A 27914-nucleotide genomic window follows, 5' to 3' on the forward strand; every position below is an offset into this window, starting at 1 on the left:
CTTAAGTTATATGTATTTATCTTTTTGTTGGAAATTAAGTTCTTTTAAAATAAATTCACACACATATGTATTCTTTCAAAGCCTTGAATAAATGAGGTGGAGGATAGTACTGTTTCCAGAAGTGTTTTTCCTTTCATTAAACTGACATTTTATTTTTTTAAGATGTGGGATTCTTCCTTAAAGCTTTTTCTAATAAAATTTGAGTTAATTTCTTTTTAGTAAAACTTGAATGTAGACAATGTAAATGCTAGAGACAAGTAAAAATACTTAGCTTTTAGAACTAAAGATTATCAATGCATTTCTTTGACCATTGTTTGTGTACCTTCCTGTTTTCTGAAATCTTAAGTTCTTCATTTAATTTGGTCATTTGTTTATCAGTGACTGGAACGAAGCTATTTAATAATAAAGTAATTATAAGGTATAGGTTTTAGACATCCTACAATATAAAAAATTTTTATCTGCCTGTCTTTCACTATAGCTTTTTTACTCTACAGTCAATTGATGGTATTTACTGGCCTCTGTATGGCAACTCTAAAACTTTATAAATAAACTTCATAACTGTAGCAGGGTCTCATAATCCTAAAGAATTTATGTTTTGACTTTGTCAACAGGTAGCAAAAGAAACATGTGTAGCTTAATATTTAATTATCTCCTGTTTTTCTCTCTTATAGAAAGTAGCATTGAAAACATAATTGTACATGATCGTTGCATTCCTAAAAGCAAAAGTTGCTAATATTATCCCTGGGGGAGCAATGCTTTAAATCCCTGACTATGCCTAACTAATCAGTGTGATAAATTTACTTGGTATTCTGTCTGTTATCATAAATTATTTTATGTGTTACTGAAACTTTTTAGTGATTAGAAAATAAAACTTATATTTATATCACTTAAACACCTAAAATAACAATATAATTTGTTATGAGTATTAGACTTTTAATATTACTATATGTACTTGATAGGAATGCCTTCTATTTCTAATATACATTAAGTAAAATGTTGATTGTGATTTTAAAAAAGGGACACATATATTTCAGGCTACTAATAATGTTGAATTTGTTACTTTATGTAGATATGCATAAAAGGCAAAATCCATATATTTAAATACCTGAACATACAAGCTTGTAAGATTGCTCCAGATCTGCCAGATTACGATAGGAGACCTTTGGGTTTTGGCTCCTGGTGAGTATGTTCTGTTCTTTTTATCCATCACATTCCATCTCACACAGATTCAAATACACTGGACCCTGAAATCTGCCTGAGTGTTTGACTAAAGGGAAATAACCTATTTTGACACTGTTTTTCTCAGAGTGCTTGTATTAAGTCAAAGTTGATTATACAGATGTGACAAAGTGTAGTTCTAAAGCAGGGTTTCTGAACTTCAGCACTTGATATTTTGGACCAGATAATTCTTTGTTGTTAGGAGCTGTCCTCTCCATTGAAAGAAGTTTAGCAGCATTCCTGGTTTCTGTAGCATTTGCCTAGTATGACAAACACAAATGTCCCCAGACATTGCCAGATATCTCCTGGAGCATCGCCAGCTGTAAACCTCTGGACGGAGTGACTTGAATACTAACCTTGACCCTGCTATTAACTAGCTCTGTGTCTTAACGCAAATCACTCAGTTTTGGGACTTCATTTTTCCCATAGGGAATGAAGAGGTTGAATTTGATGACCATTAATGTCACCTCAGGATCTTTTAATTTGTAAACCCCTCAGCTATATAACACCTGACTTAAAGGTTATCCATCTGCTTGGCATTTCCAACCATCTGGAACAATCTTAAGTAGCAGAAATTAAAATCAAAAGACCTTTAAATAGACAAAACAGATGTCTCAATGAAGGTGCAGTAATTCTCAAACTTTACTCAAAAGAGAACCCCAAGGCCTTCTCTTAGTTAGAACCTATCACATTTTATGTAAAAGCACAGTCCTAATGAGCTTGCTTCTCAGTATCCTAATTTAAAACAGATTAACAGATGTCTATTTTGGTATTGTAAAAACAGTGTCTAATGTAGTGATTCAACATTTTTATACCTTACAATGTCATCACCCCACTGATTCTAGTAATGATTTGTCACCGTGCAAATTTATCACAATATTATTGATTATATTCCCCTTCACTTTTTTTACCCATCCCCCACTGCTCCCTTCTGATAACCGTCCCTTTGCTCTTTGTTTCTGTGAGTTTTTTTGTTTTATTCATTCGTTTCTTTTAAATTCCACACATAAGTGAAACTGGACAGTATTTGACTCTGCCTGACTTATTTCACTTAGCCTAATACTCTCTAGATCTATCCATATTGTCATAAATGGCAAGATTTTATTCTTTTTTATTGCTGCGTTATATTCCTCTGTGTGTGTGTGTGTGTAATGGGTAATGTGTGTAATGTCCATCTATCGGACACCTAGGTTGCTTCCATATCTTGGCTATTGTAAATAATGCTGCATTGAACATGGGGGTGCATATATCTTTTTGAGAGTGTTTTTGTTTTCTTCAGATAAATACCCAAAAATGGAATTGTTGGGTTGTATAGTATATCTATTTTTAGTTTTTCGAGGAACCTCCATACTGTTTTACATGGTGGCTGCACCAATTTGTAGTCCCATCAATAGTGCACAAGGGTTCCCTTTTCTCCACATCTTCACCAGCACATGTTATTTGTTGACTTTTTGATAATAGTCATTCTGACTGGTATGAGGTGATACCTCATTGTGGTTTTTATTTGCATTTCCATGATGATCAGTGATGTTGAGCATATTTTCATATCTGTTGGCCACCTAAAAGTAGACATTAAAAACATCAAAAGTAATTTGAAGGAAAAAATGAAATTGTAAAAAGCAGACACATATTAAACAAATTCAAGTCAGTGGTTAACTCTAAAGGGAGGGAAAATTCAGTGTGAAAGAGGCATAAGGGGGCTTGAAAGGTATTAATAATATCTCATTATGTTTTAAAAGCTATGTCTGTTAGATATTTAAAGGTAGTGAAGCTCTAAAAACAGCAGTTTGACACCATTAAAATATATGCAGAGAACCCTCCATATTTCAGTAATATTGTAAGTTATTAGTATATTTTAGCATCGTAAAATTGATGCTTATTAAGAAATGGTAAAAGTGTATTAAGGTATATCATTTGTAGAAAAGGGAAATATGCATCATAGCTTAATTTTTTTCATCAGAAATTATTTGAATTAAATATTTAAATGTTTATGGTAAAGGATAATCTCAAGGTATCTGAAAACTTCACTTAAACTGAACACGATTTCACAGATCAATTAAGTATTACTCCCAAAGGGATTTGATTTCTGTTCTTTGCCACAGACCATGCCTTTCTTATTCACCATTGTATTCCTAGCTCACTGAGTGTTTGGCACACATCATAGATGCTCAGCAAGTATTTATTGAATGAATGAACCGCCAGTTTGGTTGCACAAATGTTATTCCCTCCTAGCTTTCTTGTGCTTAAAGTCATCAGAAACTACTTTGTAATGACATTCTGGGTTTTTGGCCTGGCTGTTAGATTGAAGATTTGCATAGACAGTCTGAGAGACGTTTAAAACACCAGCTGTAATCTGGTTGTGTAAGCATACAATAATATAGGTTTTAGTATATTTACACAAATACACAAGCAGAAATTAACCAAAATAACACATACCCATAAAAGATTCCTACTAAGAACATACTCAGTCCTAACAGTTTCAACTCTGAGAGGACTGAAAGCAGGTATTTGATGTTAAGGAGAACATAAAAGGTTTTGACAAATGGTATGCATTTGGTCTGATATACTGTCTGCTGGGTCTGGGCCTCTCTCAGAGGAAGGATTTTGCCGGTGGGGAGCAGATGAGGGGACCCAAACTATTGCCAAGAATTTTTTATTTTCTCCATTTATTATCTCCTTTTCTTCTTCATTTCTTTTGACTCCTACCTCAGTTAATTGCTCATAATATAGAACTCTTATTTCTTACATATTGAAGTTTGGTTTTCCTATTTAAGATTTTCATTAAAAGTGTTCTCCTGTAGTCTTAAAAGATGTACAATAAATAAAAGTAGCTTTTATTTTATATATACACTAATTGATTTTTCTGCCTTGGAGTAAGTAATTCTTGATAAGGAAAAGGTTCCCCCTCCTGAAATAGCAGAATAGGAACATTAAACTGCTGCTGCTGCCTTTGAGGTTTGAGTGTAAGACAATTAAAAGTGATTACTTGATATGTGTATGTGAGGGTATGCCCAAAGAGACAAAGGAGGAAGTATCATCACCTATATGAATAGTGAGTTGTAACTGAGTGCCGCACTGCTAATTGCAAAACCTGTTTCTCTTTGTGACTCTTTCCTTAGTCTTGGTCTATTTCTTTTTTTACTGTAGCAGTCCTCATCATATTACTTTAAAAACATATATTTAAAAAACCTGGGAAGAGACTTGTATATATTTCTAAGAGAAAAGAAAGCTTGACTCAATGGAGAAATGTCCCTAAATGGGAAGTCTAAATAGCATAAACATGCCATGTCTCTCCAAAGGAATTAGTAATTATAGATCTATTGTATTCCAGTCCCTATGATAGTCCCTAATTATGTTAACTAGATTAATCTATCTTCTGTATTTTCTATTTTTTCCAGTTATGCTATTTTATTTGTAATTGTTTCAGAATGTCCTGGAAATACACACATACACACACACACACACACACACACACACACACACACACACTATTTCCTTCAACTCCTCATGCATTAGTGAATAAGATATTATACCTTCATTCGTATCTCACTGAGGTACAGATTAGTAAAATTGCACTATAGTTAGCAGTATATTTATTCAAAATGCTGTCATGGCATCAGAAGGCCTTGGTTCTAGCTCTGTATCCCCACACTATTGGGCAGTTCACTTAATCTCTTTAAACCTCAGTTTCTTCAGTGTGATCTTTATCCTGTTTATAGTTTAACAGTAGTTCTGAAGATCCAATAACTTGTGTATGAAAGTGCTTTACTGACCATAAATCCTTATACAAATATTAGACATTTTATATACGAGCTGTCTACTGTGATATAGGACCAATTTAGTCCTACGAGTCCTCCTGTCTTGCTAAAGAGAATTTTTATTAAGCCTGTAGCTCTTCAGGTATTCAATACAAATTAGATGCTCTGATACTCTCAATCCTTAGATGTAACTGTCTAACTACTTTGTGTAGTATAAACACACAATCTTCCTTAAATTATTTTTTAAAGGTCACAGATGTTTTACTCATTTCCAAATGTGAATGTTTTCAACTCCTTTAGTAAATTGCACTGTTGTGATAAATTTTTCATTTTATACAATGGCACACATATTCTTCAATAGTGATCTCTCTATATAGTGACCTATGCTTTTTTGCTGAGACGATTTTAAGCAGATTTATATTACAGACTAACTATACTTGTTTATGATAATGTGGCAGTAAAACAAAACTAAGGAAAGAAATACTAAGCCACTGGTAAGAAAAATCCTAACCCAATAATGGAATTCATTCTCTACAACAAGCCTGAGCTTGTGAAAGCAATGACTGTCCTTTATTCATATTTGTATTCTTAGCACATAGAACACTGCCTGGCATTCAATAAATGTTTGGTGAACTAAACCCAAATGAAGCAGATTTAGTGACTTCTCTCTTAAAGGTGCATGCTTCCTAGAATAACTTTTATTTAATGCTTTGTGCAAGTCCTTAGCTTATATTTTCTCAATTAATCTTTATAGCAACTCTGTGAGGTAGATGTTGTTAACCTTTTTTTTTTAAACTTATGAGAAAACAGATGTTGAGAGAAGTTAAACAAGTTAAAGTCATAAAGCTAGTAAGAAATGGTGCCAAGTTGTCAATCCAGATCTTTTAAACTATTAAAAACACTTGTGTTTGAAACTCCTCACTGCACTATACTGATTCACAGTTCATCTTCCTGCTACAGAGAAGCCACTTGTGCATTTGTACCTATGTTACACCTTGGTAGTTTATTAGGGAGACTGGACTTTCTGACTGGGCATCGCTGGAGACTGGCTAACAGAACTCTTCCTGATGCCTTGAAGGCCATATTTATACATAGGGTTACCATCTGTCCTGGTTTGCATGTGACTTTCAATGCTAAAAACAGGAACATCCTGAGCAAATCTGGAGAGTTGGTAAACCAGGATGTCTCAATTTAATCTTATCAGTTTAATGTCTGAGCCAGAATGAATGTGTGAAGAAGCTAAAGGTAAATGAATAAAGACGGTAAATAATGATAGCTTAACACAAAGATTCTGTTAATTCTCTTTTATGTTGCCCACTTGAAAAATATTACAGGAAAATTTGACTCATTTTGATTGGCCACCTGATGATAGAAAATACATTACAGTATATAAAACAGTATCCTTTAGAGATCTGAAAATCCTTACTTGAAAAACATACATAATATTAAAAGTATTATTTAGTAAATCTTGAAATACACATATTTCTTTTGGCAGCTGCAGAAAAAAAACTTTAAATGTGGCTTAAATATATATTTCATTAGAAAGCTTTTAAAATTAGGCACCTTGACCTGACTTTGCTGTGATAAAAAACACATAAGTACCTGTCCTTAAGATCTGGACTCTAAAGCAAGCATAAAAGCAGATATTTGTGTAGATGATAAATGTAACATTTTACTTAAATTCTAACAATTGGGAGATCTAGATGAAGGGCAAGTGACATTCATTATTGTTTTATTCTCCCAGCTTTTATATAGATATGAATTTTTCCAAAATAAAAAATTGGGGGAAATTAACTGAATTTCTTTTAGAAAGGTAATTTTTGAATTATACTGAGAGACTTTTTTTGGCTAAAGGAGTTTTGTGGAGGAAGGTAGGAAAAGGAGGATAGCTATAAGGTACCTATATTTTTGGATCTTTATAATCAGAGCGCATTTAACACATTGGACAAATAGGTCTGTATATTACTACACAAGTAAGATCTTTATCAATAAAATAATTGACAAGTTATTAAAAACTATCTCACATAACATAGAGTTCTTTGTTTCTTTTGTTTTTAGTTGATATAAAGCTTTCACTTTATATGAAAGGCATATGATTAGAAATGTAACCTTATTTTACAAAAATTAAGTGACTTCTTTGAGCTAACAGTTGGTAAGTAGTAAAACTGGTATCTTATCTGAAATCCAAGTGCATTGCTCTTTCCCTGTACCTTAAATTCTAATTCATTGTGACAGTATGACATAACTTTTTAAATTTAGGTACAGGAACTATGTAAGAATATATGGAAATATGGAATACAAAATTCAGTGCCAGAGAACACTTAAATTTGTATCAATGAACGTTGTTTTTCAACCTATGTAGCCTTATTAAATAAAATGCTAATAGACCGTTTTTTAAAACAGACTTTATCATCTTTTAGATTTCTAATTAAGCTAACTTTTAAAAGTATGCTTAAGAACAAGCAAAAACTAAAGCTATAAAACTTTTAGAAGAAAAGAGAGAAGAATATCTTTGTGACTTGCGATAGGCTATGTATGATTCCTGAGGACACAAAGCAATAACCTTTAAAAAAGAAACGATAAATTAGATTTCATCAAAATTTAAAAAATAAATAAAAATAAAAATAAATTAAAAGCATTTATCATGGAAAGAAAATACTAAGAAAATGAATAGGCAAACCACAGACTGGAAGAAAATATTTGCCATATCTAGATATAGATATATATGAAAACATTTAGTGTGTGTGTGTGACAAGGACTTGTATCCAGACCATCTAAAGAATACCTGCAATTTAATGTTAAAAATATAACCCAATTAAATTATGGACAAAAAGACTTGAATAGATACTTCACAAAGAAAGATATAAAAATGACAATAAGCACACACAAAAAATGCTCAGCATCATTAATCATCATGGAAATGCAAATTAAGTCACAGTGAGATATCACTACATACTCATTAGAATGACTAAAATTAAAGTAACAACCCTAAATGTTAGGATGTGGAGCGATTAGTGCTGTCATACATTGCTTATAGAAATGGAAAAATGGGGGCATTGCTTTAGCAAAACTGGCAGATTTTTTTAAAGCAGCTTTATTGCAATATAATTTACAAATAATAAAATTTATCCATTTTATGTGTGCACTAAAGTGAGTTTTGGTAAATGGATATAGTCGTGAAACTACCAACACAATCAAGATAGATAATATGTCCACCACCCTCATTCCTGTTTATATACAATAAGTCCTTTCTCCCTGCCATCAGCCCCAGAAAACCACTGATCTTTTTCTGTCAGTATCGTTTTGCCTTTTCTAGAATTTCATATAAATGAAATCAAACATGTAGTGTTTTATGTCTGTCTTCTTTTACTTAGCAAAATATTTTTAAGATTATTGGTGTTGCATTTAAAAAGGGGCAAAAGATTTAAACACTTTACGAAAGAAGATAAATGAATGACCAATAAGCACTTAAAGAATGACAATACAAATGTTGGCAACTGGAACTCAAATACATTATGGTGGGAATGCAAAATAATATAGCTACTTTCGAAAACAGATTGGCAGTTTTTATTTAAAAGTTAAACCTATACTTATTCATCTGTTCTACTCCAAAGTATTAAAAACATCAAGATTTGGGCTGGCCGAGTGGCGCAATGGTTGAGAACTGGCTTGGGACGCCAGAATTCGGATCCCACATATGAGGGCCAGTGACACTGCCCTCCACAGCTAAGATGATGAACAACAGCTCAACCTGGAGCTGGGCTGCTGTGAGTCGCCGGCGACAGCGTAGGCTGCAGCCCCTGTGGCAGTAGGTTGCCATGGGCTACTGTGTGTAGCCAGCAGCCAGTGTGAGTGGCCAGCAGCCGCCATGAGCAGCCGTCCAGAAGCTGGCGACTGATCTGCCTCGCCCGGGAAGAGCGCAATAATGGTGCCAACTTGGGCCAGTGAAGCAACGACAACGTCCTCCACAACTAGACTGAAGAACAAAAGGACAGAAACTTGTCTGTTCCCCTTCGCCCAATTCCCCAGCACTGTTCCCATCCCCCCAATTCCCCAATAAAAATCTTTAAAAAAAAAAATTAAGATTTTCACCGACATGATGCTGAGTAAAAAAAAAAGTACATATGATTTAATTTTTATGAGTTCTAGAATAAGTAAAATTAGTTGTATTACTTTTCTATTGCTGTTATAACAAATTACCAAAACTTAGAGGCTTAAACAGCACAAATTTATATCTTACAGTTCTCTGGGTCAGAAATCTAAATGTTGGTCTCATCAAGATGCTGGCAGAGCTGCATTCTTTTCTGCAGGCTCTCAGTGGGAAGCATTTCCTTCCCTTTTTAACGTCTAGAGGCTGTCTGCATTCCTTGGCTCCTGGTCCCTTCCTCCATCTTCTAGCCAGCATTGCATCACACTGACTCCCTCTTCTGCCTCCCTCTTCAACTTTTAAAAGGACCCTTGTGATGATATTGAGTCCATTCGGATAATTCAAGATAATCTCCCTATTGTAAGGTCAGCTGTTTAGCAACCTTATTTTTATCTGCAACCCTAATTCTCCTCTGCCATGTAAAGTAACATATTTACAGTTTCCAGGGATAAGGCCTTGGACATCTTTGGGGACCATTCTTCTGTTTTCCATACTAATGTAAGGTGAAGAAAATCAGAATGGTCGTTGCCTCTTAGGAGCACACAGTGGGGGTCAGGAAAATTGGGAAGGGAAGTGTGGGCATTTTCTGGCAAAGTAGAAACGAAGTAGAAATATCCCATATCATGATAGAGGTGTATGTTACAAAGACGTATTTATTTGTTAGAATTACACAGCTAAGATGTGTGCGTTTCAGTATATGTAAATTTTACCTTAAAGAGTGCTATTAAAAATAAAAACAATTTGGGCCGGCCAAGTGGCTCAGCTGGTTAAGAGCTCGCCTGGGAGCACCAGCTTTGAGCAGCAGGGCTGCAGTTCGGATCCCACATGAGGGCCAGTGACGCTGCGCCCTCTACAGCTAAGATGAACAACAGCTTGACCTGGAGCTGGGCTGCTGTGGGTCGCCGGACGGCGTAGGCTGCAGTGGGCTGCCGTGAGCTACGTGAGTGGCTGGCAGCCAGCGTGAGAGGTTGGCAGCCTGTGTGAGCTGCCGGGAGACCAATGACCAGCGACCGATCTGCCTCATCCGGGAAGAGCACAATGAGCATACCAACACGGGCCAGTGAAGTGAAGTCCTCCACAACTAGACTGAAGAACAAAAAAAACCCCAGCAATTTGTCTACCTGTCTGTTCCCCTTCCCTGATTCCCCAATAAAATCTTAAAAAAAAAAAAAAAAAACAATTTAAGAGGGAATTAGGAATGGGTGGAGGAATAGATAAAATAAAAATGCAGAATGTTGGTATTTTTGAAGCTGTTAATGAGTACCTGGGAGGTCATTATACTATTCTGTTTACTCTGTTTTAATTTGGAATTTTTAGTATTAAAAATTTAAAGAATGCCTATTTCTATGTAGTTAAGTTCCTAAATGCCATGAAAATGTTTATTAGTAAAATTGCATCTTGATTTATTTCAAATGTTAATTTTGAAACTTTGCAGTAACATCTAAGGTCTCTTTTTGGCAGCCACGAGGAACTGTACTCAGGTCGCCCTTATGGAGCCCTTGATTCAGGTTTCAACAGTGTGGACAGTGGTGATAAGAGATGGTCAGGGAATGAGGTAAGTGTTTCTTCTATTCTGCGTTGTTATAACTCCAGAATAAGAGGAAAAATAATGAAAATGGCAAGCCTCTTAATTGGATTCAATTTCTCATTATGTAAAATATAAAAAAATCAAAGGAGGGAAAAATCTCACATGGTCATAGCATCCAAAAATGGCATCATGTCTCTTTACCATCTTTTTGCTGTGTTTGTTTTTCATATTTGTTACCTCATTATCTTGTATAAATAGTTTTATATCCTGGAAAGCCAAGCAGGAACTGAGCCAGTTACAACTGAAGCCTAAAATTTGAGGAGCTGGGTAATCATGTTCTTTATTATTATTAAATTTTATTGGGGTGACAATGGTCAACAAAACTACATAGGTTTCAAGTGTACATTTCTGTAATACATCATCTATATAGTGCATTGTGTGTTCACCATCCAGTCAGTTCTCCTTCCATCACCATATATTTGACCCCTTTTACCTTCTTCTACTACCCCCTTCCCCCCTTACCTTCTGTTAACCACTAAACTGTTGTCTGTGTCTATACGTTTTTGTTTATTTGTTTGTCTTGTTCATTTGTTGCCTTCAGTTTTATTTCCCACATATGAGTGAAGTTATATGGTTCTTGACTTTTTCTGTCTGACTTATTTCACTTAGCATAATAATCTCAAGATCCATCCATGATATTGCAAATGACAGTATTTCATCTTTTCTTATGACTGAGTAATATTCCATTGTGTATATATGTACCACATCTTTTTTACCCAGTCATCTATCAAAGGACACTTTGGTTGTTTCCATGTCTTAGCCACTGTGAATAAAGCTGCAATGAACATAGGGGTACATATATCTTTACAGATAAATGTTTTCAGATTTTTGGGTAGATACCAGGAGAGAGATTGCTGAGTCATATGGTAATTCTATTCTTAGTTTTTTGAGGAACCCCCATACTGTTTTCCATAGTGGCTGTACATTCCCACCAACAGTGTATGAGGGTTCCTTTTTCTCCACAGCCTCTCCAACAATTATTTGCCTTGTTGATGATAGCCATTCTAACAGGTGTGAGGTGATAGCTCATTGTGGTTTTGATTTGCATTTCCCTAATAGCTAGTGAAGTTGAACATTTTTTCATATATCTGTTGGCTGTTTGTATGTCTTGTTGGGAGGGGCTGGGTAATCTTGAGCAGAAGTGGTAGAAAGGGGAGAATATAGGACTATAGATTGACGGGGAATGAGATGGGAACCTTAGTGAAGAATGTCCTCATGTTCAAGATAAACAACTTTCTTAACTAATTATATCATTTTTCTCTTTTGTTTAATTATTAGCATGTTTCTCTTTAAAAATTACTAAGATATAATATTTTAGCTGTAAATTGGGTTAAACAAGTAAATAAACTTTCATTAGCAAGACCTACCACTTATAACATCATTTCATTGGGAGTCTAAAGCAAATTGATTTTAGACAACAGCAGATTTGCAATTTGCAATTGCTTGTGTATCTTTTGCTTGTGCAATTGCTTGTGTAATGGGTGAGTACATATTTTTGGCTGTATCCATACAGATACATGTAGATATGTATCTATATAGATACTTTAAATTCATGTACATGTGTATATTTATAGAGTCCTATATACCTTTCTAGTTCTTTTTTTAAATTGTGGCCAAATACACATAACATAAAACTTACTATTTTAACCATTTTTAAATGTATATTTCAGTGGCATTAAGTATATTCACATTGTTGAGAACATGTCACCAGTATGCATTTCCAGAACTTTTTTGCTATTTCTTCTTAAATATAAATTTTAATGGCTTTGTATTATTTCCATGCTTTAAATACTTTGTAGTCTAAAATTTGGAATGATGTTTTTTAGTGTTTCTGCGATTTTTTTAAGCCTACAGATGAGTTTTCAGATCTGCCTCTTCGAGTAGCAGAAATTACTAAAGAACAAAGACTGCGAAGGGAAAACCAGTACCAGGAGAATCGCAGCAGCTTAGTAGTAACAAATGGTGGAGGTAAACCTAATTCCTGATGACATCTAAAGTCTTTAATGTGGTCTTTTTCACACCCACTCCTTTTGTTTGTATATTTATTACTTCTTCAGCTCTTCTTTTAAAGACTTCCTCTTCTGATGTGATTGGGAAAAAAATATTTTCTGTTTGGATTAAATTGTAATTTCTCCACGTTTGCAGGCTTGCGGTTAAATTACAGTATGTCTCGCTCTTATTTTTATTTTGGGAGGAGACTTTGTTAAAGACAGTTTACCTGGACTAGAACTGTGTTAATTTTTATTTAACTACAATCTTCTTTTGAAGTACTATTCTCCTTTTTAAAGATTCTATTTGTGGTCATTATTTGACCCCTTACTGAATTCAGTGTATTTTTTTATTACCTTTACTTTTCATCTGGAATTGTACTCTTCAGGGACATCTGAATCTGAGTTTTCCTACTCTGATATTTTAAAATTTATGATTTAAATTAAAAATATATTTTTTAAATTTTATACTTGTTTTTATAATTCATTAACAGACAGAGCTCTTTCTACTTCCTTGTGCTTCCAAGGCAGACTCTTGATTTTCTGCATTCTATTCAATATTGCTTTAATTTGAATTATCAACCCCTAATTTTTAAATTTTGAGGGCCAGATATAAGGGAGAAATGACTTTGACTTTTCAGAAATCCGTTATGTTATCTGAGAAGAGCTTTCATCTCTAAATGATAATTTCAATTACATGTTTTGCTATCTGTTTCTCCTTACCATCTTCTAATTCTTTTTTTACTCCTGTCACTTATCATTTAATTCATATTTCAGTAGTTTTCTTTTTAATCTTGCTTGCATATGAGATATCCTTCTCATTGGTTCATTTCAGGCTTCAATAATGTCTGTATCTGTGCTGTGCAATGTGGTAGGCACTAGCTGTATGTGGTTATTGAGCATTTGAAATGGGGCTTTTCTGAATGGAAATGTATTATAAGATTTTGAAGCTTTTGCATGAAAATAAAAGAATATAAAATATTAATAATACTTCATATTGATTATATATAGTAATGATAGTATTTTAGATATATTGGACAAAGTAAAATATATTAAAATTAATTTCACTGTTTTTACGTGTTTTTTTAATGTGGCTACTAGATAATTTAAATTATAAATGTGGTTCACTTTTGTGGCTTACATTTTATTTCTTTTGGATAGCATTCGTAGATAGTATGAAAAAGTGATGTTGCTTTCTTGGGAAGTAGTCATAAAGTGAACCATTTATTTAGTTCACAAATTGTAGCACATTGAAAAAAATGCATTTGTGTACCTGGTTTCTAATGTAGGTATAGAGTTACAACTTTTTCATCCTTTTGCCTATTAATATAACTAATAAACTCAAAATTTATTTTATATTAACTGTAATTATGGAATTGTTAAGAAATAATTGAATCAGAAAACTAAATTGAAAAGTATACTTCTCCAAATTCACTCTTCCCAGCCATGGCAATTTTTAGGCAGTTTATAGAACATCATATAATAATGACTGGGGTTTAATCCATTTTTTGAGAAACCATCTTAGTAGCAAGTTTTTTTTTCAGTGTGCCATTTTAACTGGCTTTTAAAGATGGTTACTTTTTAAACTTAAAAATAATGGGGTATTCCTAAGCTTATTAGAAATAATGATGTGGCTATATCTTATTTATATGTTTCTCCTCACCCCAAAGCATTTTGAGAAGAAAAAAATTCCTCAAATGATCCGTCCACAAACTGCTACAAATATCTGCAGTGCTGACCTCTAGAAAATAATTTTCTAAATAGAAAGTCTTCGTTTCAGTTATGGACAGCAGTTACAGGAAGGGAAACAGTAGTCAATATCTATTTCTTTATCTCCAAGTTCACTTTCCTCCTACCCTTTCTCTTTTCGTTTGAGTTGATTGTGTTAGGTTTTTTTGCTTTTCACCTCTTCAAAGAGATATGATTAAGCCCCAAACTCAAAACATGGGGGAAAAGCCTGAAAGAAGATGTACCTTTCAATGTTTAAAATTCTTCTTCTTCTCTTTGTCTCACAAACCCAAACTGTCTTATTTAAAATAGCAGAGAGCGGGGCCGGCCGAGTGGCACGATGGTTAAGAACTCGCTTGGGATGCCAGAGGGCCCCGGTTCGGATCCCACATATGAGGGCCAGTGACACTGCCCTCCACAGCTAAGATGCTGAACAACAGCTCAACTTGGAGCTGGGCTGCCGTGAGTCGCCAGCGACGGCGTGGGCTGTAGCCCCTGTGGCAGTGGGTTGCCATGGGCTACCGTGTGTAGCCAGCAGCCAGCGTGAGCGGCCAGCAGCCGCAGTGAGCGGCCGTCCAGAAGCCGGCGACTGATCTGCCTCGCCCGGGAAGAGCACAATGATGGTGCCAAATTGGGCCAGTGAAACAACGCCCTCCACAACTAGACTGAAGAACAAAACGACAGCAACTTGTCTGTTCCCCTTCCCCCAATTCCCCAGCACTGTTCCCATCCCCCCAATTCCCCAATAAAAATCTTTAAAAAAAAATAATAAATAAAAAAATAAAATAGCAGAGAGCTATCCAAAGAAAAAAGAAATATTAGAGGTCTGTATTCCAATAATTACCATCAATTACTGTATTCTTTAGTGAATTAGGACTAACATTTTTCTGGAGCCTATTTTTGTGAGTGGCCAGGGACTAAATAATAAAGGCTTACATAATATAAACTTCTCATCCCTTCCACTTTCAGAATAGAAAATGTTAGGGGAAAGGAAAGAATGCAGTTTAATGTCTTTTATTGGCTGTCTAATTTGGATGTTTTTTCCTGGTATGTGTGTGTGTATTGGACAGTGGAACATGATCTGGATCAGATTGACTACATTGACAGCTGTACTGCAGAGGAAGAAGATGACGAAGTCAGACAGCCCAAGGTCCTGGACTCAGACAGCCTCAGTTCACAGTTTATGGCATATATTGAACAACGGCGAATCTCTCATGAGGTAGTACACACATTTAAGCCTAAATATGTTGCTATCCCCCAGTAAAAACAGTTCAAGTTCTGTCATATCAGCGATTTGTTGGTTTAGGCCTAATTATTTGTTTTATTATGTTCAGTTCCAATTTCATTACTGAATTTTTCAGAATTATTTTTTAAAAATCAGACAGTAGTCTCAAGTAGGGTTTAAGTTTGTTTTTCAAATAAAAAGACAGATTTCAGAATCTTGAAAAAGGAATTAAAGGAGTATTGACTATTCTATACATTTGAAGAAAATGCAAAGGAATATGATGCTTTTCATTGTTGTTCTTATTGCTTTTTTTAATTGTTACCAACTGGTGAATCATAATGTGATCAGTAATTAAGAATTGAACCAAACTGATGACTTTTGGAGCAACATGCAAACTTAACTATAGAATTTTTATAATGAACTTAATTATATCGGAGCTTTTATGCTCAGTTATACAAATATAAATTGTTTGCCATTAAAATTCTTTGGTGTCTCTTATAGTGGAACATTGAGTTGCCTTGTAAAACAAATGAGCATGCAGTCCACTGGAGAATCTCTGCCAGTTCCCCAAGGGCCTCACGTAGAAATAGCATTCTTCAGGATATCTAGTCAGCATAATAAAATGGCTTCACTTCAGTGTGTTAATGTCTGGAGTTGGTCCCAGGCTCTTAGCAGGGGTTATTTGAGAAACACTTGGGGCCTTTTTGGAGAATTATGAAATAGAGAATAATCACTTCAAGTAGGACATGTTATGGAGTGATACTATCATTCTTTAAAAAAATCCTTTGGTTTTCCTATCTGAAGACTTTTGAACACAGTATTTTTTGTTGGTGTTTAAAGGCAGTCTTGTATTTAAAGTTGGATGAAGTTTTATAAATCAAAGTCTTATATAAAGAAATTTATATAATACAGTGAGAAGGAAAAGTACGTTTTTGAAAATAAAATAAACACGTTTAGATTATGAATAGTTTTGTGTTTACCAAAGCAGTAAAATAACCTATAATGCTTTAAACATAAAGAATCATTTGAAGATTCTGTTAAAATGTTTTTTAGTGTAATATACATTTTTCTAAATGCCAAGTTATATTTGAACTGTGTAATCACAGTGTTCTGGATACATATGTTAAATTGATTTATTTGTGCTTTTTTGGCATAGGGTTCACCAGGAAAGCCGGTACCCATCAGGGAGTTTCAAAAACCAGAAGACACAAGAAGATATTCACATCATAACAGGTTTGAAAAACCAATTCTGCTCATTTGTTTCTGTCTTAACTCAGTAATAAGAGCATGGAATGATTTTGTTTTTGTGCAGATTGATATATAATGAAGATGTTTAGATATGTGTTTTAGATACTATGTATTTAGAGTTGAGTGGTAATGTGCCTTTGTGCCAATTTAATAGGAAAACAAATAAAATTGATTTATTGATTCTAAATTCAGATCACCTAAACCATTACCTGTACAATTATTTGATTTGAAGAATCTTAATAGCAATGAGATTTTTATGGTGATGTATTTGGATTTATGCATAAAGAGAGCTAAATGAATATCAGGAGTTCTGAAATTTTTTTATACTTAAACTTTTAACTAAATAACAGAGAGAGAAATGAAACAGCAGTATGCACCCTCATTCCTATTTCAATTGATATGACCTTTTCTCTATACTTATGCCTCATAGAGTATTTCTAAAATTAGGTTGACCTTTTCTAGTACTGCTTCTTATTCCTGAATTCCAAAAAGTTTCTTATCATAAACTGGATCACAGTAGTTGAAAAATTCCTAGCCTTTGGTTCTTTGCTTCCTCTCTGTTTTTATGAAGTCCTAAAACAGTATACTTAACCTGCCCATTCTTAAACAAAAGTAAATCTACTATGTAGAAAGGGTCATACATACTCGTAGTTTTTTACTTATACTTGACAGGATATTCAAGTTGTTTAGGGTCCTGACATACAGATGGATAAAGAAAATGGGTAGAATAATTTAAAGAAAGAAACTTATAACTTGGCCTTTTATAGTCTTATCAGTTAGTACATAGGGAATTAGTTAAATTTCATCTTTGAAATTAATCTGAAAATGGCTTCTTAGTTTCCATGTGCACTTATAGTGAGGGCATGGTCTTCTGAGATTCCAGTTTCATGCAGGGTTTCCTACTACATTGCTTCACTTTGGGAGGACCTAGGCTCTATCTCCTGTCCCTCTTACTTCCTATATCCATCATCCCAGTAAGTAAAGCTCAACATCAGGATTTAGTAGAAACCCTCAAAGTGAAAGCTAGCTTTTTTGCTCACTTGCTGTATATATTAATTTTCTGATGCTGCTGTGACAAATTACCACAAATTTAGCAGTTTAGAAAACACCCATTTATTATATCACAGTTCTGTTGGATAGAGGTCTCGACAGGCTTGCACTGGTTCTCTGCTTAGAGTCCCGCAAGGCCGGAGCCAAGGTGTTGACTGGCCTGGATTCTTATCAGGAGACCCTAGAGGAGAATCCACTTCCGGGCTTTATACAAGTTGTTGGCAGAATTCAGTTCCATGCAGTTATAGACTGAGGTCCCCGTTACCTTGTTGGCTATCACCTGGGAGTCATTTTCAGCGTCTAGAGTCCACCCACATTCCTTCATCAAGCCAGCAATGGTGGGCCAAATCCTTCCCACATTTTGAATCTCTCTGATTGCCCTTTCTGCTGCATCTCACAAACTCTCTTGCCTTCCTCTTCTTTTAAGGATATGTGTGATTATATTAGGCCCACCTGAGTAATCTGTCTATTTTAAGGTCAGCCAGTTAGTAACTTTCATTGGCAAAGTCCTTTTGACATATAATGTATTCACTGGAATAACACTAGGGATGGAGATCAAAGGGGCCAAAAGTCTGCCTATCAAACCTTAATCCATAATTCCTGTTTTTACTCCTTTTTAGAATCTGGATTTTTTTTTTTTCATAGCACTTGAGCAGTGTATTTTAAAAGATTACTTTATTCAACATTTTAGTTGTTTCCATCGGAAGAGTCATTCAGAGTGTCTTGATCTACTACAGTACTTAGAAACTGAAGCCACGATTACAGTCGTCCCTCTAGTATCCTCAGGACCACTGTGGATACTAGAATTTGCAAGTCTTAGTCAGCTCTCTGTATCCCCGGATTCCACATCTGCATATTCAACCAACCACAGATTGAAAATGTTGGTTGAGGGCCGGCCAAGCGGTGCGTTGCTTAAGAGCTGGCTTGGGACGCCAGAGGGCCCCTGTTTGGATCCCACATATGAGGGCCAGTGACACTGCCCTCCACAGCTAAGATGCTGAACAACAGCTCAACCTGGAGCTGGGCTGCCATGAGTCGCCGGCGACGGCGTAGGCTGCACTCCCTGTGGCAGTGGGTTGCCATGGGCTACTGTGTGTAGCCAGCAGCCAGCGTGAGCGGCCAGCAGCCACTGTGAGCAGCTGTCCAGAAGCCGGCAACTGATCTGCCTCGCACGGGAAGAGTGCAATGATGGTGCCAACTTGGGCCAGTGAAGCAACGTCCTCCACAACTAGACTGAAGAACAAAAGGACAGCAACTTGTCTGTTTCCCTTCCCACAAATCCCCAGCGCTCTTCCCATCCCCCAATTTCCCAATAAAAATCTTAAAAAAAAAAAAAAAGTCTATAGTTTAAAAAAAGAAAATGTTGGTTGAATCCTTGGATGCAGAACCCTAGGATATGGAAGGCTAACTGTACTTTTAATTGGGTGGTTCAAATCACTAGACCTTAAGATAGTCTTTGGATAAGAACTTTGTACTTTATTCCAATAACCAGTTAAGTTCTAAGGTAAATACATATGGTTGACCTTAACGCAAGTTTGAACTTCATGAGTCCACTTATATGTGGATTTTTTTTCAGTAAATACCTATACTGGTTTTGATCTGCTATTGGGAGCCCATGGATGCGGAGGGCCGACTGCATGCATTGACCTATGCCACTTTATATATAGGGGACTTGAGTGTCTGAGAATTTTGGTATCCGCAGGGGATCTGGAAGCAATTTCCCTAGGATACTGAGGGATGACAAGTTTTTGAGGAGTCAAAAGTTATACTCGGGTTTTTGACTGTGTGAGGGGATGTGTGATCGATCAGTGCCCCTAATCCTCACATTGTTCAAAAGTCAACTATACTTCATTTGTTTAGTTAGATAGTTGCAAAGTATCTTCTATGTGCCAACTACTTTTCTAGGTATCGGGAAATAGCTGTGAACTTCAGAGTTCCTGTCTTCTTAGAGCTTACGTTCAAATGGAATCATGAAACTAGAACCTAGAAAAACAAAATCACCTAAAAATGATTGGCAGCTGTCTGGCTACCAAGACTTGTCCGTAACTTGAATAAGATGTTAACCAAAAAAATCTTAGTCCTCCCGCTATAAAGACTCAAAAGGAATTGAGTCAGCTTAACAAACTGCTCCTTACCAGTAGTCATTTCTCAAAAGAAAGTTGCGTGCTTCTTTTTTTCTACCAATTCTCCTCCCATGACCTCACTCCCTATGTACATTGCTTCCCACCTACCCCTTCCACACACACACATAGACACCACCTGCCTGGGGTATAATAAAGGTAGAGGATTCATTAAATTAAAAGTATGATAAATTGATAAGTATTTTCTAGTTATTTGCCAAGATGGATTAAATAAATGCAAAGTTAAAGCTAACAAAAATTATCATTTACTTTTTATATCATTTTTTTAAAATGGCTTGCTTATAATCTGAATGGTATTTTAGTTCTGGAGAGATGACAGTATCAGGCTTGATCTTGTAAACGTCATTAATTTCTATTAGAAGCAATATAGAATTAAAAAACATTTGGATAACACCTGAAAGTTTTTATTTTCACTTTAAGATTGACAAAACTAGAAAAGCTACTCGTGTTAAATATGATTTTACAAACAAAGAAAAACAGAGGGGCAGTTCAAAGTCTGCCTTCTAGAGGTAAAGTTCTGATTTACTCAGCTTAAATAAGTTCAGGATTTCAAAGAGATTCTTATAGTTACCTGCATTTTTGTTTCAATATTCCATGCTCTTTAAGGGGAGGGTGCCACTGCCATTCATTCAAACTATATTTCATGTGCAGTGCAGTGGTTCTGGCTGTGTGGGAGGTTTATGAGGTAGTAGAATTAAGCTTTTAGTGGATGCAGACAAATATATATAACAAATATTTGTCGGTCAGTGCTAAGTGCAATGAAAAAAATAAAGCAGGGTAAAGAGTTAGTAGTGTCACAGTGAGGGGACAATGAGAACAATTTTATATGAAGTGATACTAATCTCAATAGAAACCTGAAAAAAGGCAAGGGAGCAAGCACTGTGGTTGTCTAGGGGAGGAACAGTCTAAGGCAGAGGCCCTGATGGAGGAAAATGCTGGGTATGTGTAAGGAATACTAAGGAGTCTGAACAAAGCAGAACAAGCTTAGAGTGTGAGATGGGAATTCAGTTGTGGTTATATTCTATTTGAGGTGCCGAGGAGACCTCCAAGTGAAGTATCAAGTAAGCAGTTAGATATGAGTTTGGAGTAAAGGGGAGAGAATTAGGGTTTGAACAACCAGCAAAAGTCCCAATTTTAAGAAAAGGGAGATTCTTAAAAAGACCTTTTCTAAGAAGAAGATCTCCATAGGTTGAGATTTTTGGAAAGGGCTTGAAGTAAGGAATTAATATACAATAACTGAAGAGATCTTGCTAGAGAAAAGATTCCCGTAGTGGGTATGTTTATTAAAAGGGATGAGAGTCCTGAATGTCAGGTTGAAGAATCGGTATTATTATTAATAGGTAATAAGAAACTACTGGAGCTTTGGGGGATTTGTTTTTGTTTTCCTAATAATACACTGATTTAATGCATTTAAATCAATCTGACAGCCTAATTAATAATCATAGTTTAAAATTTCAGGACCTAAATGTCACTGCTCCAACATTATTAGTTTTAAAGACACAGAGGAATAACAGAGACTTCAAACACTAAATCCGGTTCAGGAAAAAGATGAATACCCAACTATAAGAATTAATACCGATACAACTGAGAAGCAAGTTTTACTGTTTACCTGTTTTTTTTAAGCATCAAATTAGTTTTCATCTTTTTCTTAAAAATAAAAATCAACAGAACCTTTACTTTTGTTATTAAAATTGCTTCATCAGTTGAAAATGAGAGTAAGAGTGCTCTACAAGCACACTCACCAGGTTCTGTAGTATTCCAGATTTCTGTTGATAAAATGGCTTTGTATATAAAACGATCTCCATTTACATGTATCTTGTTTCAATCATCATAGTAAAGAAGATAGTAGCTATTTGTGGTATATAGAAATGATACTGTTTGAAAAGTGATCTCAAATCTATTGTCAGCACTGGCTGGCACAGACAGTTGTTAGGTATCTATAGCTTGATCAGTGATATCATCACGTGAAACATGAGTTATAGACATCAGGTATACGTGTAGCTTAATTTAATGATGGGCTCAAGTTTACAAAATGCATTAGTCTTTCAGTATGACTAGACAGTTTGCCTGTTGATTAATAAAAAGCTACATTAACAATGAAGTTTCACTTATCTTTTATATATCTGTCTGGCTTATCAAAGAGTTTTATTTCTTTTTTTTCTTTTTTGGTTCAGGGTTCCAGTTGAGCCATCTTCTGTCTTGTCACTATCACCAGGTCACAATCAGGTAAAAAAATTTTTGTTTCAGTTTTGATTTTTTAACTACAATGGTTTTCTTATTTTATAATATTTAAATTACCATTAATTGCCAGGTATCTATAAACTTCACTACCTGTCTCCTTGACAGTACAATTACTATAACATGTGTACCTGATACTTGCTAACAGTGTCTTTAGATACCAGACAGAAAATAAACCTTTATTTCCATGTGATATGATAGCTTTATAGTACATATAAGAAAATAGTACAAAGGTGAGAAAAGATTATTAATAAACACATTTAAAGAAATGCTAAGTGACTGCAAAGTAAAAGTTGGGTCAGCAGTAGTTCCCTAAATTATTAAGGAACATTGATAAGTTGATCTTTATCCCCACTTGCATATGCAAACTGACTTTTGTTCCAGGTATCACATACAGACTTGGAACTTCATCGGAGAAGAGAACAGTTAGTAGAGCGCACTCGGAGAGAGGCACAGCTTGCTGCCTTACAGTATGAGGAGGAGAAAATCAGAACCAAGCAGATTCAGAGAGATGCTGTCCTGGACTTCGTCAAGGTGAGTCCTTTGAATGCATTTAATGGTATCCCTGAAGTTTCTTAGAAGTGCTTGTTTGTTTGTTTTGCTGAGGCTCAGTTTTTATTGTCTTAATTAAAATGTCAACTTTCTTTCCCCATTATATAAGGAATCTTGAATAAATAGTGGAACTGTCTCCAACTTGTGATTAGATTAATTGTCCTCGTGTAGATAGGCCTGAGGACAATTAGAAGTGATGTTAGGACAGTAGTCTCCTCCTCTTAATTAGCAGTCTATCATTAGACGTATCACTTTACTGTCCATCTGCAGTTTTCTCAATCTTTAGTGCATTAGTAAAGAGCAATAATATTATGAAAGTAAAAGTGCCATACAAACATAAACTATTGTTATCTGAACCTATTTCTAACTTCCTCACTCTGCAAAAATTTGCAAGGATCATAGGCTTAATACTTAAGTCACCTTTGCTTCTTTCTGTTCTTTCCACACGTACTCAATTAACAACCCCTGTTAATATTTCTTTTTTTAACATTTTGCTGCCTCTATAGTTGCATGTAAACTGGGTTCTTTTTTGTTTGTTTGTTTTTTACCTGTATTACTTAAATCTTTTTGTTCTGAAATTGCCTTGGATTTTTTTCTTCATAATAAAATAATTATTTATAGTTTTGTTTGTTTAATATCTTTCTCTCTCCCATTTATCGGTAAATTCCATGAAGACAGGGACCATGTCTGTCTTGTTTATTCACTGCCATGTCCCTAGATCTTAGCAGGTCTTAGCCTATAGTAAAGCTCAATAAATATTTGTTAAGTGAATGATTCAATGCATCCCTCTTGTCCTCCAAACGCTTTCTCACTTGTTTCAGAATTCTAGCCAAAGAACATCTTCTTTAAGTACCAAACACAAGATAAATTCTCTTAATTTTTTCAAATGTATCAGCCTGTGATGATGATCTCTGGTAACTCAGAGAGGATAACAGTTTGCCTAAGGTTAAATACTCAGTTAGTATGTGGCAGAGCAAGGAGTCTAATCAAGACAAGATGAACAGAAAATGGAAATAAGGTTGATGGAAAATTAACAGTTTCTTAAAAAAGAAAAAACAAGGCAGGCTAGTTCCAAAGCCTACTCTATGACCACAGTGCTGTTTTGACTCAGTAATAGTAATTAATGGCTGACACATGCTATGTCCTCAGTACTGTTCTACTCATTTTACATAAATTAACTCATTTATGGTATTTTGCCACGTATAATATACACTTTTTTGCCCAAATTAGTGAGGGAAAAATAAGGATGTGCGTTATACATGGATAGTACTAATTCCATATCTGTATAAATATTTTTAATTATTTTATTTATCCTTATGAGTTAAAAGTGTAACTTTAGAAGTCAGTAATGATATCTGTATGCAAAATAATACCGTGGAATATAATAATTGGTTTTGTTGAACTTACAATGAACTTGGAATTACAAAGAGTTCTTGGCCTTCTATGATGCGTAAATATTGTAAATTTATTACCGATACATAAAATTTCTTATACCATAATATGTTAAAAAATAAATGCTAAAATTCCTTTATAATACAAAAAACAAGTACCTAAATGTAAACAAATAATTAAAAAATTAAAACAAAAGTTTTTATCTCCCTGACAGTTTGGGCCAAAAACGTGGGTGCGCAATTATACACGGGAGTGCATTATACACAGCAAAATACGGTAGCTTGCCTTCTGTAGAAGTCATATAGCTAGTAAGAGATAATGACATTGTACGTAGTCTTGATTATTAAATGTCAGATTAGGGTTTGATCTTGATCTGTTAGGCAGAAGAGAACAATTTTTAGTTCTTAAGCAGGATCAAAACAGAGGAAAGGTACTTCTAAAAAACTAATCTATTTATGTTGAATATGTTAGAAAGAAACTAAGAGGAAAATGAAATAGAGAATAATTGCAATAATTAGACTAGGATGCAAAATAAAGGCATAAAACTAGATGATTTCTAAGGTTCCTAAGTGTTGCGTAGTGTGTTAAGAGCTTAGAATCAGAAATATCTGAATTTGAATCCAGCTTTGCTTCTCAGTACGTGCTAGACTTTTGGGGAGTTACTGAACCATTCTGTGCCTCTAGTTTCCTCATGTGTGTAATATTTTACTGTTAAATATTAACTTGTTCAGAATTATGGATACATCTAATACTTTTTACTAGTATGGTGAGAGCTGCACCCTCTACCACTATAAGAGAGATTTCAAGAAAAGCATCATAGATGTGTAGTGAACGTTGAATAAATCATTGAAGTTGAGTAAAAAAGAAAGAAAAGGCCCCATAACAAGGTTTTGAGGCTAAAAGAATGGTTTTAATGGAGTCTAGCATTGTGGAAAGAATGTAGGATTTGGAGTCAGAAGACATAGGTGCAAATCTCATTTATGCAACTTACCAACTTTGCGACCTTGCATATGTCACATAACTTCTCTTATCCTCAATTTTCTCATTTTTAAATGAATATAATTATGATGTTTCTTTATCTCACAAAGTATGAAGAATCACTTGAGATACTGTATATAAGAACACATTGTAAAACATGGATTATACAGATGTTAAATTATTATTTGATATAATAATAGAAATTAGCAAATTGGAGGAAAGAGCCAGTTATTATGGGAAATTGTGAGTTTGCTTTGGGATGTGTTGAACATGAGGTGACAGTGGTGTTTCCACCTGGCATGTTTTCACAGGCAGTTGAAAATGCCAACGTGAAATTTGGCTGCTAGACGAGAGCTAAAGCTGTTAGCATTTGAGTGATATTTAAAGGCATTAGAGAAAGAGAAAATGATTTCATTGAGAGAATGTAGTGAGAGATAACTACTTTGATTGTGAATGTGTTTGTATGCATATACATATAAAAACGTTTGTAAAATCTCTTCTTATAGTGCTTATAGACATGAAAGTATTATTTGTCATTTTAGTGCTTTTCCTTATTTAAATTCTAAGCTGTTTAAGGGAAAGGGCATCATCTTCTAACCAGTAAATCTAGAAAAGTGCTATGCACAAGAGATACAGATATTAATGTGATTATTTTAGTAAATACAATTTATCATTTCTAGTGTTTCAGATTCTAACCAACTTTCCTTTTTGGGGGGCCCGGGGGTTTATAGCAAAAAGCATCACACAGTCCACAAAAACAACAACTCTTCTTAGGTGGCGAGGTAAGTCTATATAATCAACTTTTCTTTGGAATTATTATTGCAATAGAAATGAAATATTTGGCATGTGCTTGTCATGTGTTTTTAGTGATCTGTATCTTGCCACTTTCTTTTTTCTCCTCACAAAATTCTACTTACTAGGAAAAGAAGACACAGGCCCAGAGAGTTTATCAGAATTTGTAGATCAGGATCCGTAGATTGTTTTAAACTATACAGGTCCACCTGGAGATTATTTATTTCCCTCCCCATCCTCACCAGAGGTATCAGCTCCCTCATCCATTTTTGAAGTACACTGTATAGTGAGAGTCTTACGAGGGTGAATGGTATCAGTATTCAACAAAAAAAGACTACATAGTATTTCAGCTTCATTGATCATTTCCCAAGTGTGTGTGTTATTGATTATACTTTGTACAGATTAGTTTTATAATATTAAGTAGTATATTTTCATTACAAGTTAACATGTAAAATTAATTGCTTAAACTTTTTAAAATTTATGCACCTATTTTAATAATGAAGCTTACTAAGTGAATATTTTTATTGTAGCTGGCTTTCTAATTAGCCATTTTCCTTTATCTGTGCCCTCTTATTTATTCAATTTATGATCATTACTTCAAAAAATACCAAAAGACATTATTTTATATGAATCTTGAGTTTCTTTTTGTAAAGTAAATTTTTTGAAAACCACACACATGGGGTTTTACAAGCATCAGTTTTCAGCACAGTATTTTTAAAGCACAAGTGTTTCTGGAATGGTAAAAATGTGTTGTTTGAAATATTTTAAATTATTGATTATAAAGTTTAAAAAATCTTATTGGACATACAATAACTACTTTTTATTTATTTATATGAGAACTTATGCATTGGCATAATACCTGAAAGATTCACTTAAGCATTTTTAGTTGTCTTTTCTTCACAAGGCAATAATTCTGTACAAACCTTTTGACAACCAAAGTTTGATAAGTTAATGAACTCTTTTTACCCCACGTTTCCTTCTTGATGGTCATTCTGGAGAATTCATTATCTAAAAATTAAAGCTTCTCAAGAAAATCACAGTTTTAAAATTTGCAATTATACTCTTGTTTTTTCTGAGAAAGGTCATGAAGAGATGCCTGGACTAGAAATCATGACTCTTTGAGTTTATTGTTTTTAATTAGTTCACTGGCTCACTAAATGACCACAAATTCTTACGTTATTGCTCCATCTATACTTCAGCTTTCTTTTCTGTGAAAAAAGAATAATCCCTGTCCTCTCATTGAGGCAATAAGATCATATTTGAAGTTGTTTAACTTCTTTATAACAAAATCATTACTCAGAATCAACTTATTACCTATTATGGTACATGAATTCCAGGTGATGGTGAATACGATCATATATGTTGGCATCTTCACGAGTGTGTCTTAATATGTTTCTGCTTGTGTTAATTGTGAAATATGTTGCGTGTGTGCATAGTTTGTTTTTGACATTGCTTCATTTTCTCCACCTCTCCAGTGTCCCTTCCCATCCAGAAGGTCTCAGCACACTGATGATAGTGCCTTGTTAGTGGTAAGAGCCTTGCACAAAATGGAGTTTTAAATTGCTGTGTCTAGATATTGGAGAATAGCTGCTGTGCCTTTCATTCAGAAATTATCTAAATACAGTAAAACATGATGGGCATCATTACTAAATGCTTTACAAAGAGCTAGAACTGTTTCCCTACATCACTATTCATGATTTACCCAGTTCTCCAGCAATGATTGACATATCTTTGTTAGTGTTTCCAAAAGTAAAACATTTGCATTGAGAACCATATTGGCTTTGTATGTGTGTTGTGAGGAGAGGGCATAATATATTAGTTTTTAAAATGTTATTTCCTATTCCAGTTGCACATACTTTATTAATCATTAA

General features: G+C 34.7%; 1 protein-coding gene across 1 annotated transcript in view; it reads left to right on the forward strand.

Moving 5' to 3' along the window:
• LRCH3 (leucine rich repeats and calponin homology domain containing 3) overlaps positions 1 to 27914 on the forward strand; it is a 119834-nt gene that overhangs the window by 56900 nt on the left and 35020 nt on the right. The window contains exons 6-14 of the mRNA XM_019652120.1: positions 1070 to 1179; positions 10585 to 10678; positions 12559 to 12679; positions 15498 to 15646; positions 16809 to 16885; positions 22266 to 22317; positions 22714 to 22863; positions 25983 to 26033; positions 27519 to 27572. Of these exons, the coding sequence (XP_019507665.1) occupies positions 1070 to 1179; positions 10585 to 10678; positions 12559 to 12679; positions 15498 to 15646; positions 16809 to 16885; positions 22266 to 22317; positions 22714 to 22863; positions 25983 to 26033; positions 27519 to 27572 (858 nt within the window). The remainder of the gene's footprint in view (positions 1 to 1069; positions 1180 to 10584; positions 10679 to 12558; positions 12680 to 15497; positions 15647 to 16808; positions 16886 to 22265; positions 22318 to 22713; positions 22864 to 25982; positions 26034 to 27518; positions 27573 to 27914) is intronic.

The sequence above is a fragment of the Hipposideros armiger genome, unplaced genomic scaffold, assembly GCF_001890085.2.
Source record: "Hipposideros armiger isolate ML-2016 unplaced genomic scaffold, ASM189008v1 scaffold_8, whole genome shotgun sequence".
NCBI classification, from domain to species: domain Eukaryota; kingdom Metazoa; phylum Chordata; class Mammalia; order Chiroptera; family Hipposideridae; genus Hipposideros; species Hipposideros armiger.